A 16,259-nucleotide genomic window follows, 5' to 3' on the forward strand; every position below is an offset into this window, starting at 1 on the left:
TGAAACCATACAAGGATTAGGAATCTATTGCCTTATTAAGGAAGCTATTTCAGCAGTAATTAGGCTGACAGAGTATGAAATAAGGAAATTTTGTCACAGTACATGAGCGTCTCCTTTTTCTCAAACATCAACTCCACTCATTCAGGTATATTCTATCACTGAAGCTTCTAAACAAGTCTCTCTGAATGCAGCTGCGACCCAGAACTGTAACCATGGAGGGAATCCATAGTAGCAAGGCTCAGCTTCACCGCTGCTCTGCAATGCTGATCAAGCCCCCTGACCTCCAAGAGTATCTTCAACAATTTTCATTTATTATTTACAGCATTCCTGAGCAAAAATCCTGAAGCTCCTATAAACTTATTTTTGAATTAACTACCCTTAACTAGGAAATGTGAAGAATTTATTAGGTTATTTTTAAGATTCATCCAGGTTCTTAAATTTAATGGCATATATACTACTGATGCACTATGACTCCTATCATTATTATTAGAGGTGAAAAATATTGATCAGTATTTATATGATTATTATATATTTAGCACATATTTGTAAATATTTTATGATATAGAATAATTATTAGTAATACTATCCATAAGATTATAAAATTCATTTATTAAATGAAAGCTATTTTATAATTTCTTCAATTACTTAATAACAGTAAGTTGTTTCTATTATAGTAGGAAAATATATTCCAAGAGGGCAAGAATTATTCTCAGTTTTGTTTAATAAATATACAATAGCAATTCCTTAGGGTTGTATGGTATTCTGATTTCAAAACATTTTCACAGTGATCTTTATATTATTCAAAACAACTTGTACATTAGTTACTATTACCAGCTAACTTTATGAGTTAATGAGACAATGCAATAGAAGTCCAAGATCAAGCAGTGACACTGAGGTTGGAATGTCAATGCTCTGACCATCAACCCCATGTTGTGCCTTGGCATTTCTGAGGCCAAACAGGCCAATGCCTATCCAGAACTGTCGGAACTGCTGTCAGCCCAAGAATTACAAGTTATTTTCTCTGCAGGAAGATGCAATGTAAAGATCAAATTAATATAATTAATATTTGATCTGTTAATAAATGAACAGCTTGTCCTTTCTTCCCCCCGGAGAACCTGAAAATTAAAACTCATGCACTATACACCATGGTGATGGATGGGGCTCAAGATGTTTTCCCTGATCCAGAAAAGGGGCAAGCCCATCAAACGCACATCTCATTAGAGTTCCTGATGTTCCCATGAATTTCTGACTATCCTCACGGCACATCACACAGAATTACAACAAGCCTCTGAGATACTGTAACTCTTCATCTGTGATCACTGGCAATTTGAAACCAGCATCAGGGCTGCTAGAAGGAGAGGTTTCCCACTTGCACCTCCAAAGTCATACCTTTGGGAATAAAGACTATAGGATAGGACTCCAGAGAAGGGAGAGTACTCTATAAATCTAAATACTTAGCTATCACTGCTTTCTATGTCCAGGTTTAAAAAAACAAAGGTTTTTCTAACAGCCAGCAGAGACTAAACACCAAATTGACCTATGCATGAAAAACAAAAATTGTGAGGAATAACCCATCCTAAATCATAAATACACATTCTGAGAAATGCATCATTAGGCAATTTCATCCTTGTTCAAACATCAGAGTGTACTGACACAAATCAGGTGGCTAACATGTCACTAAGCCATGCAACCTAGGAGGCCACTATGGCATACATGGCTCATCATTGACAGAGATGCTGCAATGTGATGTACGACTGTACACCGCCATAGTTGATCATCTTTCTCTCATATGCCCTCTAGCCAGAATGGCCTCTAGCCAGTCTAGCATGACTTCTTATCACCAATGGCTAATTCTCTACCAAGTATCAATCATTCATGATGCATTAATTCCTAGGAACAAGTCCCAGATATGCCTCTTCCTGCATACTGCGATGGTACAGTGTAAAGAGTACCCTTAGGAAATCTGGGTTCTGGATGCAGCTCAGTCCTGAATGCTGGGAGCCTTGGAAAGCTTTCCTTTCCCCACCCTCTTAGATTGAGATTGGACATCTGACAAATGAAAACCCTAGACTCGAAGGCCTTCACATCCTCTTCTAGTTCTGCTGCTCAAAGACTTTATGACTAGCATATGAAAAATGGCCATAGCGTGAAAACAGAAAGAAACAATCCTATCACCTTCATGATGGGAAACTCAGTCATTTCAGTTATTGGGCAGTTGTTACACTTACTAAGTCCCATACTAGCAACCACCTCTAAGTATTCTCCATAGAATGAATTAATAATCACAGGGTGGCAGAAACCACAGAAAGGTTGAGCTTTTTTTTTTTTTTATTTGACAGGTATTGTTATAGACGGTGAGAGAGACAGAGAGAAAGGTCTTCCTTCCGTTGGTTCACTCCCCAAATGGCCGCTACAGCCATAGCTATGCCGATCCGAAACCAGGAGCCAGGTGCTTCCTCCTGGTCTCCCATGCGGGTGCAGGGCCCAAGGATCTGAGCCATCCTCCACTGCCCTCCCGGGCCACGGCAGAGAGCTGGACTGGAAGAGGAGCAACTGGGATTAGAACCCGGCGCCCATATGGGATACCGGCGCCACAGGCAGAGGATTATCCAAGTGAGCCATGGTGCCAGCCCCAGATCTAGCTTTTTAAAAAGTTGCGAGTTTAGGACCCTCTTTAATAAATTCAACTCACTTATGAACTATCTTCAAAAGTTGAGGTGAAGCAATACAGGTGGGGTTGGAAAACGAAGGCCTTATTTATGTTACATAGAAGTGGGGCCTGCATTGTGGTACTTGGGCCACTGCCACCCACACGGGAGACCCAGATGGAGTCCCAGGATCCTGTCTTTGGCTTGGCCCAACCCCACCTGTTGCAGCCATTTGGGGGAGTGAACCAGGGATGGAAGATCTCCTGCCTCTGCTCCTCTCTTTGGTTCTCAACACATCAAATAAATAAACACAATAAGTCATTTTATAAAAAAAGAAGTGAACAAAGTGATATATGTAGGAATACTACATGAAAAGGGTCATTATTTTAAAGCTAATTTAAAAGATCATGAAGAAACAAAAAGAGTAAAGTAGGAAGCTATGCGGCTACCTAGCCAAACCTCTGATAAATGGAATCCGTTAACATCAATAAGAGCCCTAGAAATACAGTCCAGCTCTACTCTTACTAGCCACAGGCTTACTTAACAAGCTACTTCACTTCTAATGGCTTAACACTGGAAAAATGGAAGTAGCCTCAATTCTGCCTACCTCCAAGAACTACAATAAGGATTGGCTTCCCAAAATTAAAATACAATGAACATAGAAGTGCTGGATATACTATAAAAGATTTTATCTATACAAAGAGATTCTACCAGTGGGATTATTGTGAATTGGTCCTTTATGGATTCACTTGTTCAAAAGTTCAACACAGAAATTCAAGAGAATTCCTAAGAGACATTTAAGAGGTTGTAGCCACAAAATAATTCCAACTTCAAAAACTTGGAACTTCACGAATTTTTCTGCATGGTTATCTAATGCAATGCTGGGTAGAAAGCATTACCAAATTGCATTCAGCAATTTGAGAGATGGAGGGAGGGAGATGGGGTAGTGGGAAAATGTATGTGTGTGTGTATGTGTATATTTCTTTTTTTTTTTTCTTATCTTTCCTTTTTCTTTATTTTTTTGACAGGTAGAGTTAGACAGTGAGAGAGAGACATACAGAGAGAAAGGTCTTCCTTTTTCCGTTGGTTCAACCCCCAAGTGGCCGCTACGGCTGGCACGTTGTGCCAATCCGAAGCCAGGAGCCAGGTGCTTCCTCCTGGTCTCCCATGTGGGTGCAGGGCCCAAGCACTTGGACCATCCTCCACTGCACTCCCACCAGTACAGAGTTGCTGGGACCAAATAATAAATACACACACACACAAAATGACACAGATATAACACTGTAAAATCCATTATAAGATAAATTTAAAAAGATAGATTTGGACTCATAATGTTAGATCAGTAAGCCATTTGGAAATAAAGAGGCACCCAAAGATAGCTGCAGGAATCCAACTGTTCCAAAATCAACAAGACCTAAGAGAACAATGGGAACAAAATAAGAGGACCCCAAGGCTTAAAGAAATATTACCTGGGAAAAAGGTACATCCCACTTTTAACTGTGCCAAAATCATTCAGAAAAAGGTTATTTGAATATCTTATAAAAGAAAGTGATAACATGTAGGTATCTCCTAAATATAATTTGATGCAGGAAACATGTAGGTATTTTTCCATGTTCCCAAAGAATTAAAATACAAGAAAGCAAACCCCAGAGATTGGAGCCATAATACCAAGGAAAAAAAAGGTAATTGGTAACTTCAAGTTTGCAGTGGTTAAACAACTGCTAGACTACAATGTTCAAAGAATGCATACAGGAAGTTAAAAGTAATGCAAACCCATAGTGCATAATAAGTACCTGAGACTCCACAACACACACTTACATAAACAGGTGCATATTGTGGAGGCTTCCCTACTGATTCAGTTCTGCAGTCACCACTGAGTACCTAGTAGGTGTCACGTATCCCGTTAGGTGCAAATGTGCTAATAGAAACTTAAAACTAAGCAGTCAGCCTGGGACCCCCTAAAGTTCCAGGACTCTTGGGAGAGAGGTTTATACTGTAGGTTGAAGGTGGTTTGTCCCCTCTAAAAGTCATGTTAAAACTTGATTGCCATTGTGGTGGTGCTGAGATGTGAGCCCTTTAAGAGGGGATTAGGTCATTAAGAGCAACTAATATTGACTTTCTCACAGGAGTGGTTTAGTTCTTTGAACAACTGGATGTGTTACAGCCAGGCTGCCTCTTGTGCTTTGTCTCTTCCCCATACACTCACTTCCCCTTCTGCTTTCCAACAGGAGCTGCAGAAGCAGGAGGCCCTTATCAGAAACAGGTGCCATTCTCTTGGACTTCCCAGCCTCCAGAACCATGGCTGAAAATAAACCTCTTGTCTTTAAAAATCACTCAGACGGGCCGGCGCCGCAGCTCACTAGGATAATCCTCCGCCTTGCGGCGCTCGCACACCAGGTTCTAGTCCCGGTCGGGGTGCCGGATTCTGTCCCGGTTGCCCCTCTTCCAGGCCAGCTCTCTGCTGTGGCCAGGGAGTGCAGTGGAGGATGGCCCAAGTCTTTGGGCCCTGTACCCCATGGGAGACCAGGATAAGTACCTGGCTCCTGCCATTGGATCAGCGCAGTGCGCCAGCCGCAGCGCGCTGGCCATGGCAGCCATTGGAGGGTGAACCAACGGCAAAGGAAGACCTTTCTCTCTGTCTCTCTCTCTCTCTCTCTCTCTCACTGTCCACTCTGCCTGTCAAAAAAAAAAAAATCACTCAGACTGAGATTTTCTGTTATTGCAACAGAAAACTCAAAGTTCAAAACTTAAAACTAAGCTCAAATACAAGCAAATCTATTAAAGGGCATATTGTGATAACAACTGTACACAATGCATAATGAGACAAGGAGAAGTAAAAAGCAGTCATCACTAGAGGTTACTCACGGTCCTGAATAATGGGAAACTTAGGCAGAAGGGACCTGAAGAATAATGGCTAAGCACTGGCCCTGTTCAGCACCACACTCTGCTCTGAGCACACTGTGTACCTCTGAGCAAAGAGCACACACTCTCTGGATAGCAGTTCTGACAGTGACAGCAGAAGAACTGGGCTTGTGTGATTTCTATTCAAATGTTCAGTCTTAGTGGCTGAGTTTCTTACAGGTCAGCATTCAAGCAATTAAAATAAGACTGTAGGAGCGGGACAAGATTGCACTAAATGCAAAGAACAGTGTGAGTTCACACATTATAAAACCTTGCTTTCATCAATTCATTCTGCAAATAAAACCTAGGTTACTTTCTCTCTGTAGATTTCACTAATGGTATAGAAAATTCTAAATGGTCAAAGAAGAGAATATTTTCAAATATAAAATTTGAAATGTATGAAAATTTCAACCAAAAAAACCCATGAATTATACAGCATTTAGAGTAACATAGAATGGCAATGTTAATATTTTGATTAAAGAAAATCAGGACCGTGCACTGGCCTAGCATTTAAGACCCGTACATTCCACATTGGACTGCCTGGGTTCGATTCTTGGCTTCAATTCGTGATTCCAGCTTCTAGTCAGTGTGGACCTTGGGAGGCAATAACCCTTGTGGAAGTCCTTGATTGCATTACTGGTTCCTGGCTCCAGCTGTGGCCCAGTTTTTGCCATCACGGGCATTTGGGGAGTCAACTAGTAGATGGGATCTTTCTCTCTCTCTCTCTCTGCCTCTCCCTCCCTCTTTTCATATATATGCATATGTGTGTGTGTATATATTCACTATACATATTTAATATACATTTACATATGCATTATACATGTATTTATGTATATACATACTATGTATGTACATATGTGAATACATTATATGTATTTGTGTATGTATTTATATATGTATTATATATGTATTTAACATACACATATATGTATATATGTGTATATATGTATATATAGTGAATATTACACTTATAACAAATATCCAATGTCATAATATACAGCAGATGAAGATGCAGCTTCTTCATAATAAAACAACTCTAAATAACTCTAAACATTTCCCCAATATTTGTTTTTAAAATGTCTATATTAGGCCGGCACCGTGGCTAAACAGGCTAATGCTCTGCCTGCGGCACCAGCACACTGGGTTCTAGTCCCGGTCGGGGTGCCGGATTCTGTCCTGGTTGCTCCTCTTCCTGTCCAGCTCTCTGCTGTGGCCCGGGAGTGCAGTGGAGGATGGCCCAGGTCCTTGGGGCCTGCACCCGCATGGGAGACCAGGAGAAAGCACCGGGCTCCTGGCTTTGAATCAGCGCAGTGAGCTGGCCACAGCAGCCATTGGGAGTGAACCAACGGAAAAAGGAAGACCTTTCTCTGTCTCTTTCTCTCATTGTCCACTCTGCCTTTCAAAAAAAAAAAAAGTCTATATTAAAGGGAAATTTCTGAAAAAGTGTGAAAGGGGGAGACAGAGAGAGACAAAAATGCTGGCAGATTGCAAAAAAATGGCCAAAACTTCAGAAAGCAAGATGGGGTTGCTTAAAATGAGGAGGTTAATATTCCAAAGTGCTTACTCCAAGAGAGGCATTACTGAACAAAGCACTCCCCCAGCCAGTCACCCGCCATCCATCCAAATATGCATACACCCGTAAGAGCATCTGACCACGTGCAACCATCCCTGCTGAAACACAACAGCGTAATAAGAGCCACAAGGAACATAAGGACAAGTGAGAAGCCGTGTTTCTTATTGTTTGAAGGGGGAAGCAAAGCTTGTGTTCTGATAAGGGAAGCAGGGAGTAGCACCACATTATGGGGCCTGGGTGTCACGCGTGCTGGGCTGGAAAGACAAGCTAGGCTAGCAGGACTGGATATCAGTCAAGTCACAAAACCCTCGAGAATGCCATCTTCCCTCTCGAAGCTTCCACTTCTTCATGGGGAAAGTCAAACTTCACAGGCTTGTGTGAGAAGACAATGAAGCAACAAAAATATAGTGTCTGGCATATACTACATGTTCAATATGGGATACAGTAAGAGAAATAGTAATACAGTAATGCAATATGGGATACAGTAAGGAGAAATAGCAATGCTATTAGAAATGTAATAGAACAAGGTATTTGTGGAAACTCAAAGAAGGGAGTGATTACTTCTGAGCTAGGCCACATCTCGACATTTTGGAGAAAGTGATGCAAATAGACTTTTGACAGTCAACGAAACACGCAAAGGGAGATGTTAAGAAGGGACAGTGAGTTGTGAACTGCTGAGTACACAACAAATTAGAGTACATGCCAGCACTCCTAGAAAATAAGAGACAGTGAACCACACACAGCATGGGCTTTCATGGCACAGCAGAGGAGCCATCAGGAGTTTACCTTCGTGCAAGTCATAGCGTCTAGGGGGAAGGAATCAAAAGGGGCATCATTGTACACTTCCCTTGGCCCTCTGCCACAGCTGTCATCCTCACTACAAGACCTGCCCTCACCCAGGCCCTCAGGCATGCCTCAGCTGTTCTACCCATGAACACTGTCTCCCACGTTTGCACCCTGCACTGTAAGTAACCACGGGTTGATTCCCTTCATAGTAAGGAGACATCCATTTTCAGCTCTCCCCAAAGTCAGGAGGCAAAGTAACAATGCCCCTGCAAGGCAAGTAAGAAGAAACGCTGAGAAAACAACCAGAAGCACACACATGGCTCCCCTGGTCCCTGTGAAGAGGGATTCTCCTCCAGATGCCATTCTCAAAGCCTGCAATCCCTAATGAATGATGAGTCAATGAAAACCAGTTCTACTAAGTCCTTGATTAATTGCAAAGGTGCAATCTCCTTCAAGGGCGATAAAACCTGAAGCACTGATATGGAGATTAGTAGAGCACCAAAGGCATCATTTATTGTTTTTACAGGGCAGCTCTCTGATGATCTTGTTGCCCTTTCTGGAGAAAGGATGCCCAAAGATTCACAGCACAGCTCAAAGGCACAAACCATGCCTGCCCTCCACCAGTACCCTAAGTGTTGGTCACTTCACACAAGCCAGATGCTGGTGAAGTTTCTGACATCAATCCTAAAATTCTTAGAGTAAAGCATTTTCTTGCAGCAAGAGAAAGGCTGTCAGAGAGTATGAAACAGTCTCATGAAATATTGCTAAAACAAACATATATAATGCCATCGCAGAAGCAACCGGTAACATCATAGAGACCATAATTTCTATTTTTAAAAGATGAGATAGGAGCAGAAAACAGAGAGAGGAGCTCGGTCTCCTTTCAGTGTCTAGTCTCTCTCAGCTCCCAGAAATTTAACAGTCTTTTGTCTGTTGGTTGTAAATTACTGCTCCAAAAATGTGAATGAGCTGCCGACACTGTTAAAAAATATGGAATCTCTCAACCTAAGAGTCTGGCACCATTTATACTGCCCGTGGGGTTTAATGAGTATGCATACACATTCATGTGAGACGTTGGGCTCACATGGACCTTCAAAGTGCATTTGATATAAACTGAATTTATGGCTATTAAAACCTGTGGAACTAGGCTTCCCTCAAATTTATCTGTGTGTTCCAGCACAGACAGGTCTCAAAGAGTTCTCCAGACAACTTTATCCCACAGCAGTTTAAGGCAGGAGAGGCAGCCAGAGAAGGAAAAAAAAAATATTTCAGGTATCTTATTGGGTTTACTCCATATGGATTTCCCATTGGACTATTGCTGAGAGCCATGCGAGGCACTGATTCAAAGGCAGAAGAGAGGAACTCACTCTTGGAAGAGAGCAGGCTGGGTGTGGAGGATAATGCAGTAACATGGCACTGAGTAAGCTATAAACAAACAGACCAAATCTCTAATTCCACTGTGTAACCACAGGCATATAAATCCCCGGGAGGTCTTATTCTCTTTGTTAAAGAGGAATTGCTCCAGATAACTTCTGAAGCTCCTTAACCTTTGATAGCCCATAAACAATGAGAACAATCACACAGTGAATCAATGAACTCTCTTTTTCTAACAGATCACTATTTCATTGAAGTTTCCCACTCTGGGCACTTACCCTCACCACCAGGCTGCTTGTATGGGTTGTACTTGGGTTTTGGAGCAACTACTGGTGCAAACTTCTTGGGAGGCTGCTGTGTAGATACTGAAATGCTGGGGGTCCCAAAGGAATGGGTGGTCTCCATCCGTGCAGGTACATGGCCGAGGGGCTCACCAGTGCTTTTGGGTGGCAGCCAGGATGGGTGAGACATTGTTGTAGAATCTACAATAAAAAGAAACAAGCACCATTCTTAAAGAAGGATGGCAACGAAGGTGACCTACCCCATTTCATTGTCATTTCATCTCATTCAGTGATAAAGCTCTCTGAAACGAAGGATGCAGGAAAAATGGAAGAAAGAAGAAGGGGAAGAGGAATCCTCAGGGGGAGGAGGAAGGAGAGGAGCAGATCACTTCCTCAAATTTGAAAACATTATTTCCATAATTACCTATGGTGGTGCCCAGCACTCTTGGAGGAATAGATATGAATAAGAAATACTTCCTAACTTGGAGTTTCTGTGGTACGATATTTGAAAAAAGCTTTCATGTTATGAAAAAAAAATCTATTAAAATAATTACCATACCAATTAAAGGTGATACCTCAATGAGGTGATAAGATACCTAACTGAGCTTTTAAAAAGGTACTATTGGGATGCACAAAAACACAAGATCGTTTTTTTACTGAAGGCAGAACTAACAAGACCTCACTGATGAGAAAACTTTCAGATTGGACTTAAATATTGCACAAAGGTGAGGCCTGAACAATGTCACATAGGCAGAAAAACACACAGCACTTGTGGCTAGTTCGGCTACAGGGCAGGTAGGAGAGAGCAGTTAGCAAAAGAACTAAAACATGAGATAGGGTCAAAGCCAAGACAGCGGTGCATGCACACCTGAATTTAAATTAATTCTCTAGGCTTCAAGGAATCACTAAGATTTTATTTTGGAAATAACAGATGCTTGGCAGGGTACTTCAAAAGGACTCACATGCAGAAGCAGCTCTGGTCCTTACTCAGGGGCACTTGGAAATGGGGTAGGAGGACTCATGGGTTTCCACAATGCCTAGGATAATTCCTGGCACTTAGTGTCCAAAGAATAGGAAGCTGAGCACTGATAATATGGAGACCCATCCTGCACAACAACAGCAGCAACAACAAAATGCCCATCAGCTGTGCATAACTGATACTACATTGGACCTCCCTGCAAATCTAACCAGGAGGAGACAACCAACCCAACCCACGTGCTATTCTGTGCAAGCTGTATACAGTGCTTAGGAAAGGAAGATAATGACTCCTTCACCAGAGTAGGCCAATCACTCCTCCAGACAGCCTGCCTGCTGAGGATGAGCCTGGCTGACTGCTTCTGAGGAGGGCTCTCCAAGCCTGATTATAAGAGCTCTCTAGCACGCAAAGGCCCGGAAGGTAACTTGCACCTGCCCCCCCACCCCGGCCCAAATCCACCTAGCAATTTATTAATTGAACTGAATTAATTAAGAGGGTTACATGATTACCTCCAGATGTGTGTAAAGACAAAGAGTACAGGAAATGCATGGAAAAATGAAGGCCATAGCAATAGATAGGGTTGAGGAAGAGAGGCAAGACAGTGTCGCCGGGGTGGTAACATCACCCACACTGTGGATGAGTGGCATGACCTTGAACCTCTTCCACATCTCAGATATCTCCACTCCCTCAAAGCTGAAATTAAAAAAATCCTATCCTCAAAATACATATATACATACATACATAAATAAATAAATGTCGGTGCCACGGCTCACTAGGGTAATCCTCTGCCTATGGCACCGGCACCCCAGGTTCTAGTCCCGGTTGGGGCGCTGGATTCTGTCCCAGTTGCTCCTCTTCCAGTCCAGCTCTCTGCTGTGGCCTGGGAAGGCAGTGGAGGATGGCCCAAGTGCTTGGGCCCTGCACCCCTATGGGAGACCAGGAGGAGGCACCTAGCTCCTGGCTTCATTGTGCCGGCCGTAGCAGTCATTTGGGGGGTGAACCAATGGATGGAAGACCTTTCTCTCTGTCTCTCTCTCACTCTAACTCTGCCTGTCAAAAAAAATATACTGTCCTCCTTACAGAGTTTTTATGGTAATCAATGAGAACACATTAAAGTACTTTATGTATGTTATATGGTGCAAAGGCAAAGGGGGGAAGGAATGCTTCTATTATCCTAGAATGTCACTGGAACTTATAAGGCCATCTTGCATGGAGGAAAACAGCTGGAGGTGTAGTGTTCTCAATAGAACAGGAAAACATCAATCAAGGGGAAGACTATAGATTGGGAATCAGTGCACGTTATTGACGCCAGTGATGACATGATGATATTGGTTTTTCCCTCTAGTCACAGGGCCCTTCTTCTCTTTTCCTCTCCTATACCTTTTATTTATGCATATTGTGAACATAGTAAATTGTGAGTTCTTTGAAAGGGCAAGGACCATATTGTACACACCACTAAATCAGCATTAATGCTTAGCACAAAACCAATATAGAAAAGCAAGCAATGAATATTTGTTTCACTCATGGTTCTTAAATCTGGCTGCACATTTGAATTATCTGAGGATATGTTTTTTTTGTTTTGTTTTGACAGGCAGAGTTAGAGAGAGAGATAGAGAGAAAGGTCTTCCTTCCGTTGGTTCACCCCCCAATGGCTGCCACGGCCAGCACTGTGCCGATCTGAAGCCAGGAGCCAGGTGCTTCTCCTGGTCTCCCATGCGGGTGCAGGGCCCAAGCACTTGGGCGATCCTCCACTGCCTTCCCTTCCCGGGCCACAGCAGAGCTGGACTGAAAGAGGAGCAACTGGGACAGAATCCAGTGCCCCAAATGGACTAGAACCCAGTACCGGCACTGCAGGCGGAGGATTAGCCTAGTAAGCTGCAGCACCGGCCGAGGATATATTTTCTTAAAATATCAAAACCAGGCTCATCTCTCAGTGTTGAGAAATTCCAATTTTATTTGTTCTTCATTGAGTCTTAGTCTGCTACTAAATGGGGACAAAAGTTACTGTTTTGCCTTCAACATCACTAATGTGAATATAAGTGATGAATAAGTAGGATCAAATAAAGGCTTGCAGTTTCAATGTACTATGCACATTTGCACTATAAAAATTGTACTTTTTAAAACTAATACTGTCCTTGAAACTTTTCCATAAATCCAAAATAGAAACTTCATAAAATGAGTTAACACAAGATCCAGTGGTTTTTAAAGCAAAAATGGTGTATTTCCAGACCAATGCCATGTTACTGATACACTGTGGCATGTTGGCCTTTTCAGATAAGCCATAGGTATAAAGAAACAGGCAACTTCTGGGAAAGTATAAAAAAATGAAAACTTCAACATCAATATGCAAATCACTGTCCCCATAGTCATTTCCCTTATCCCCATCACCACAAATGTGTGATAGGATCCTGTCCACCCAAGGAGATGCCTCAAGCTCCTTTCTGGTCAATTATCAGTTTGCATATGACCTTTCACATTTTTTTTTTTTTGACAGGCAGAGTGGACAGTGGGAGAGAGACACAGAGAGAAAGGTCTTCCTTTTGCCATTGGTTCACTCTCCAATGGCCGCCGCGGCCAGCGCGCTGCGGCCAGCACACCGCGCTGATCCGATGGCAGGAGCCAGGTACTTACCCTGGTCTCCCATGGGGTACAGGGCCCAAAGACTTGGGCCATCCTCCACTGCACTCCCTGGCCACAGCAGAGAGCTGGCCTGGAAGAGGGGCAACTGGGACAGAATCCAACACCCCGACCGGGACTAGAACCCGGTGTGCCGGAGCCTCAAGGCAAAGGATTAGCCTAGTGAGCCGCGGCGCTGGCCTGACCTTTCACATCTAATCCTCTTGCCATTCATCTGCAGTGACTCAGACACCAGTCCTTGAATTTATAATGTATTTACAGGATTCTTGTTCATGCTGTACCCACCATCAACCATTCCATTTCCCTCCCTTTACTCTCTACTCATGTTTTCATGTTGCTCCAGATCAAATATGTGACTCTGTGAACACTTCCCCACGAAGAGCAACTGAAGTCCTTCTCTGGGCTCTTCATATACTTTTTCTACAGTCCCCAAGGAAGGTATTTATTCATCTGCCTATCCACCCTCATTAGCTAGGAGCTCCAAAGTACTATTTCACTTTACCCTCACAACGCCTGACCGAGAAACTCCTAGATAAACAACTTTTACAGGAATGTATGAATGAATGAATGAATGAATGAGTTACTCATAACTATCTAGAGTATCTATATCCCCTGTTGGCATCCAGTGATATAATCCACTATTTTTCCCTCCTTTATCTGGTGTTAGGATGACTAAAGTTGACAGTTTTCAGATACTTAAGGAACTTCACATTCCTACAATAAATCCTGCTCAGTCATGGTTGTAGTGTTCTGATATATTAATAATCTAATTACAATGGTTTGAGTATTTTTTTGTCCAATTCTATACAGGAGTTTAATCCCTAAGTTCTTATGTTAATGGTGTTAAGACAGTAGAAACTCAATCTGACTATGGTGTTTACAGGTGGGACTTTGGAAGGTGACCGAGTTTCCATAAGATCATGAGGGTTGTACCTCATGATTGAGTGCTGGTTGCTAACCAATAAAAGGGAAAAAGACCAGACACACTGACAGAGACAGACATGTAAGCTTTATGTTTGTTACTATATGATGCCCAGTGTCACCTCAGGATTCAGCCAGCAAATCCATTGCCAAAGTTGAGTCAATGCCAGTGTCATACCCTTGAACTTTCAAAACTGTGAGCATAAAGTTAGGCTATTTCAGGTATTTTGTTGGTAACAAAAGCCGATTCAACACATTGACTACGCTACTTTATTTAGAATTTTTATACACACAACCACAATAAATTCATTCTTTAGTCTGTTTTCTGAGTATTTTATTTGTAATTATTATATTTAGATATAGAGATCCTGCATCCTTTTATACTGTTAAGTTTAGTTTAATAATTACCTTGGGATTACATAAAGGTTACCAGAATTCTATGTAATCCAGATGGTGATTCCTACTTTAATAGCATAATCATATTTCCAAAAAGTTCTATGATGTTTGTGGCATTTTTCTACTTGTCCTGTGGTCATTCTGCAACATTTATGTGTCACTGGAGAGTCAGCCATTTCCTTTAGGTTTCATCACTTTCCTCTCAGCCAAACTACCTCTTCGTTAAAAATGATTTCTTGTTTACTATGCATCATGTAGATCCTGAGTGCTGCTTCCTATTGTTCCTCTCCTCTCCTCCAGTTCAAGTTTTGTGCCCTTTTACAAACTCCCACACTGGCACATTGCAGTCACATGTGCATGCCATGTTACTCTACTGGTTTGCTTGCCTCTACACCAAGTAAACTCTAGGATCCTTGGGGGAAAAAGTGTTTATCATTTTAAAATCCCAAGGCCTAGTACATGACAGCTACTTGATAAAAATGCCTACTTATTTAATGAATTTATTTGCCTATCACTGATGTTCTAGGTGAATTAGAGGCTCACGCTTTCCTTGAGGAGTGAGCACTGTCTGAGGAAGAGATATTTATATCTGTGAAATGAGAAAGAGAGCGAAGTGAAAAGCACATGAAGAAATTCTGGATTGTGTCACAAGAACCAGCATGGGCTTGGCAGGGGTAGCCCTTACCCAGGATTTTGAAGGCCGAGTGGTTCTGAAAGATGACTGGCACAACAAAGGTAATAGCCCAGGGACAAAGCAAGCCATTTCTGCGGGGCAGGGAGAGACCAGCTGTGCTGAGATGATGGAGTCAGGAAGAAAAATAGATGGAGAAAGCTTGAAAGGAGAAATGAGCTTTCCTTTTCAAATATCTTACACAAAGACTAAGAAGCTAGAACTTATCCCTTGATCAGGAATTTAGTAAGAGCAGAAACTCTAAGACAGATGAATCCATGTAGCAAGGATCCAAGGAAGGTGACAAATGCAATGATATAGACATAAAGCCCCTGTGGCCCCATTATCAGATAGTCCAGTATGGCCTTTAACAAGAACTTTGAAAAATGAGTATCTGTAAAGTTCCAATCAGCTTGAATATTCTATAGTTTTCCCTCCTTAAAATCTTCATTATAGCCCTTCCTTTTCATAAATGAGTTTGAAAAAACCTCACAAGTTTAGTGAATGGTTGAACTAACACTTGTCAGCTAGAGTTTCTCAAGTGTCTAAGGGAGCAACCCAATGTAAACACAGAGAACAGTGCTAAGAGCTGGATTGCTGGGCCAACACTTACCCTGCTCTTACATCCTCTGGTTCTCGATAGGTTTCGCTCTGAGCTAATAATCATCACGAAAGCAAGAGTGAAAGGGAAGATCCCCATAGAGGCCCTGAAAATGCACAGCATCAGAATTGAGAAAAGGACGAGCAATTGCTCTCATCTAAGCCAGAAGCCCATTGAGGAAGAGTCTGGAGGCTTCCTAAGCATTGTTCTTCCAGAAACTGTCAAATGCAAAGGTCTCACTTATTAGCTTCTCTGTTGTACTTCTTTCTTCTCCCCCTAACTGTGCTGTTGGTATAGGAAGGCCACAGATGGACAATTAATGGTGGCATTTTCCTGAGGACTCACTATGCACCAAGTCATTTTCTAATGGCCTCAACTGCCATAAGAAGATATGATTATGTTATCATTATCCACATTGAACAAACCAGGAAAGTAAGGCTAGGCTGTATGTGGATGAATAATTTACTCAAGGATATACCACTAAGAAGTTTTAAG

The 16,259-nt window shown here is 42.2% G+C and overlaps 1 protein-coding gene across 19 annotated transcripts in view; it reads right to left on the reverse strand.

Annotated features, from left to right (window-relative positions):
* The window catches only part of LPP (LIM domain containing preferred translocation partner in lipoma), a 727,525-nt gene that overhangs the window by 469,121 nt on the left and 242,145 nt on the right, over positions 1–16,259 (reverse strand). For 18 of the 19 annotated variants that reach the window (XM_070072379.1, XM_051859193.2, XM_051859192.2 and 15 more), the window contains one exon: positions 9,561–9,764. The exons of the other annotated variant lie outside the window; for it this stretch is intronic. In XM_070072379.1, coding sequence (XP_069928480.1) covers positions 9,561–9,753 — 193 coding nt within the window. In that variant the 5' untranslated portion in view covers positions 9,754–9,764. The remainder of the gene's footprint in view (positions 1–9,560; positions 9,765–16,259) is intronic. 19 annotated transcript variants of the gene reach the window in all.

The sequence above is a fragment of the Oryctolagus cuniculus genome, chromosome 4 (assembly GCF_964237555.1).
Source record: "Oryctolagus cuniculus chromosome 4, mOryCun1.1, whole genome shotgun sequence".
Lineage (NCBI taxonomy): Eukaryota > Metazoa > Chordata > Mammalia > Lagomorpha > Leporidae > Oryctolagus > Oryctolagus cuniculus.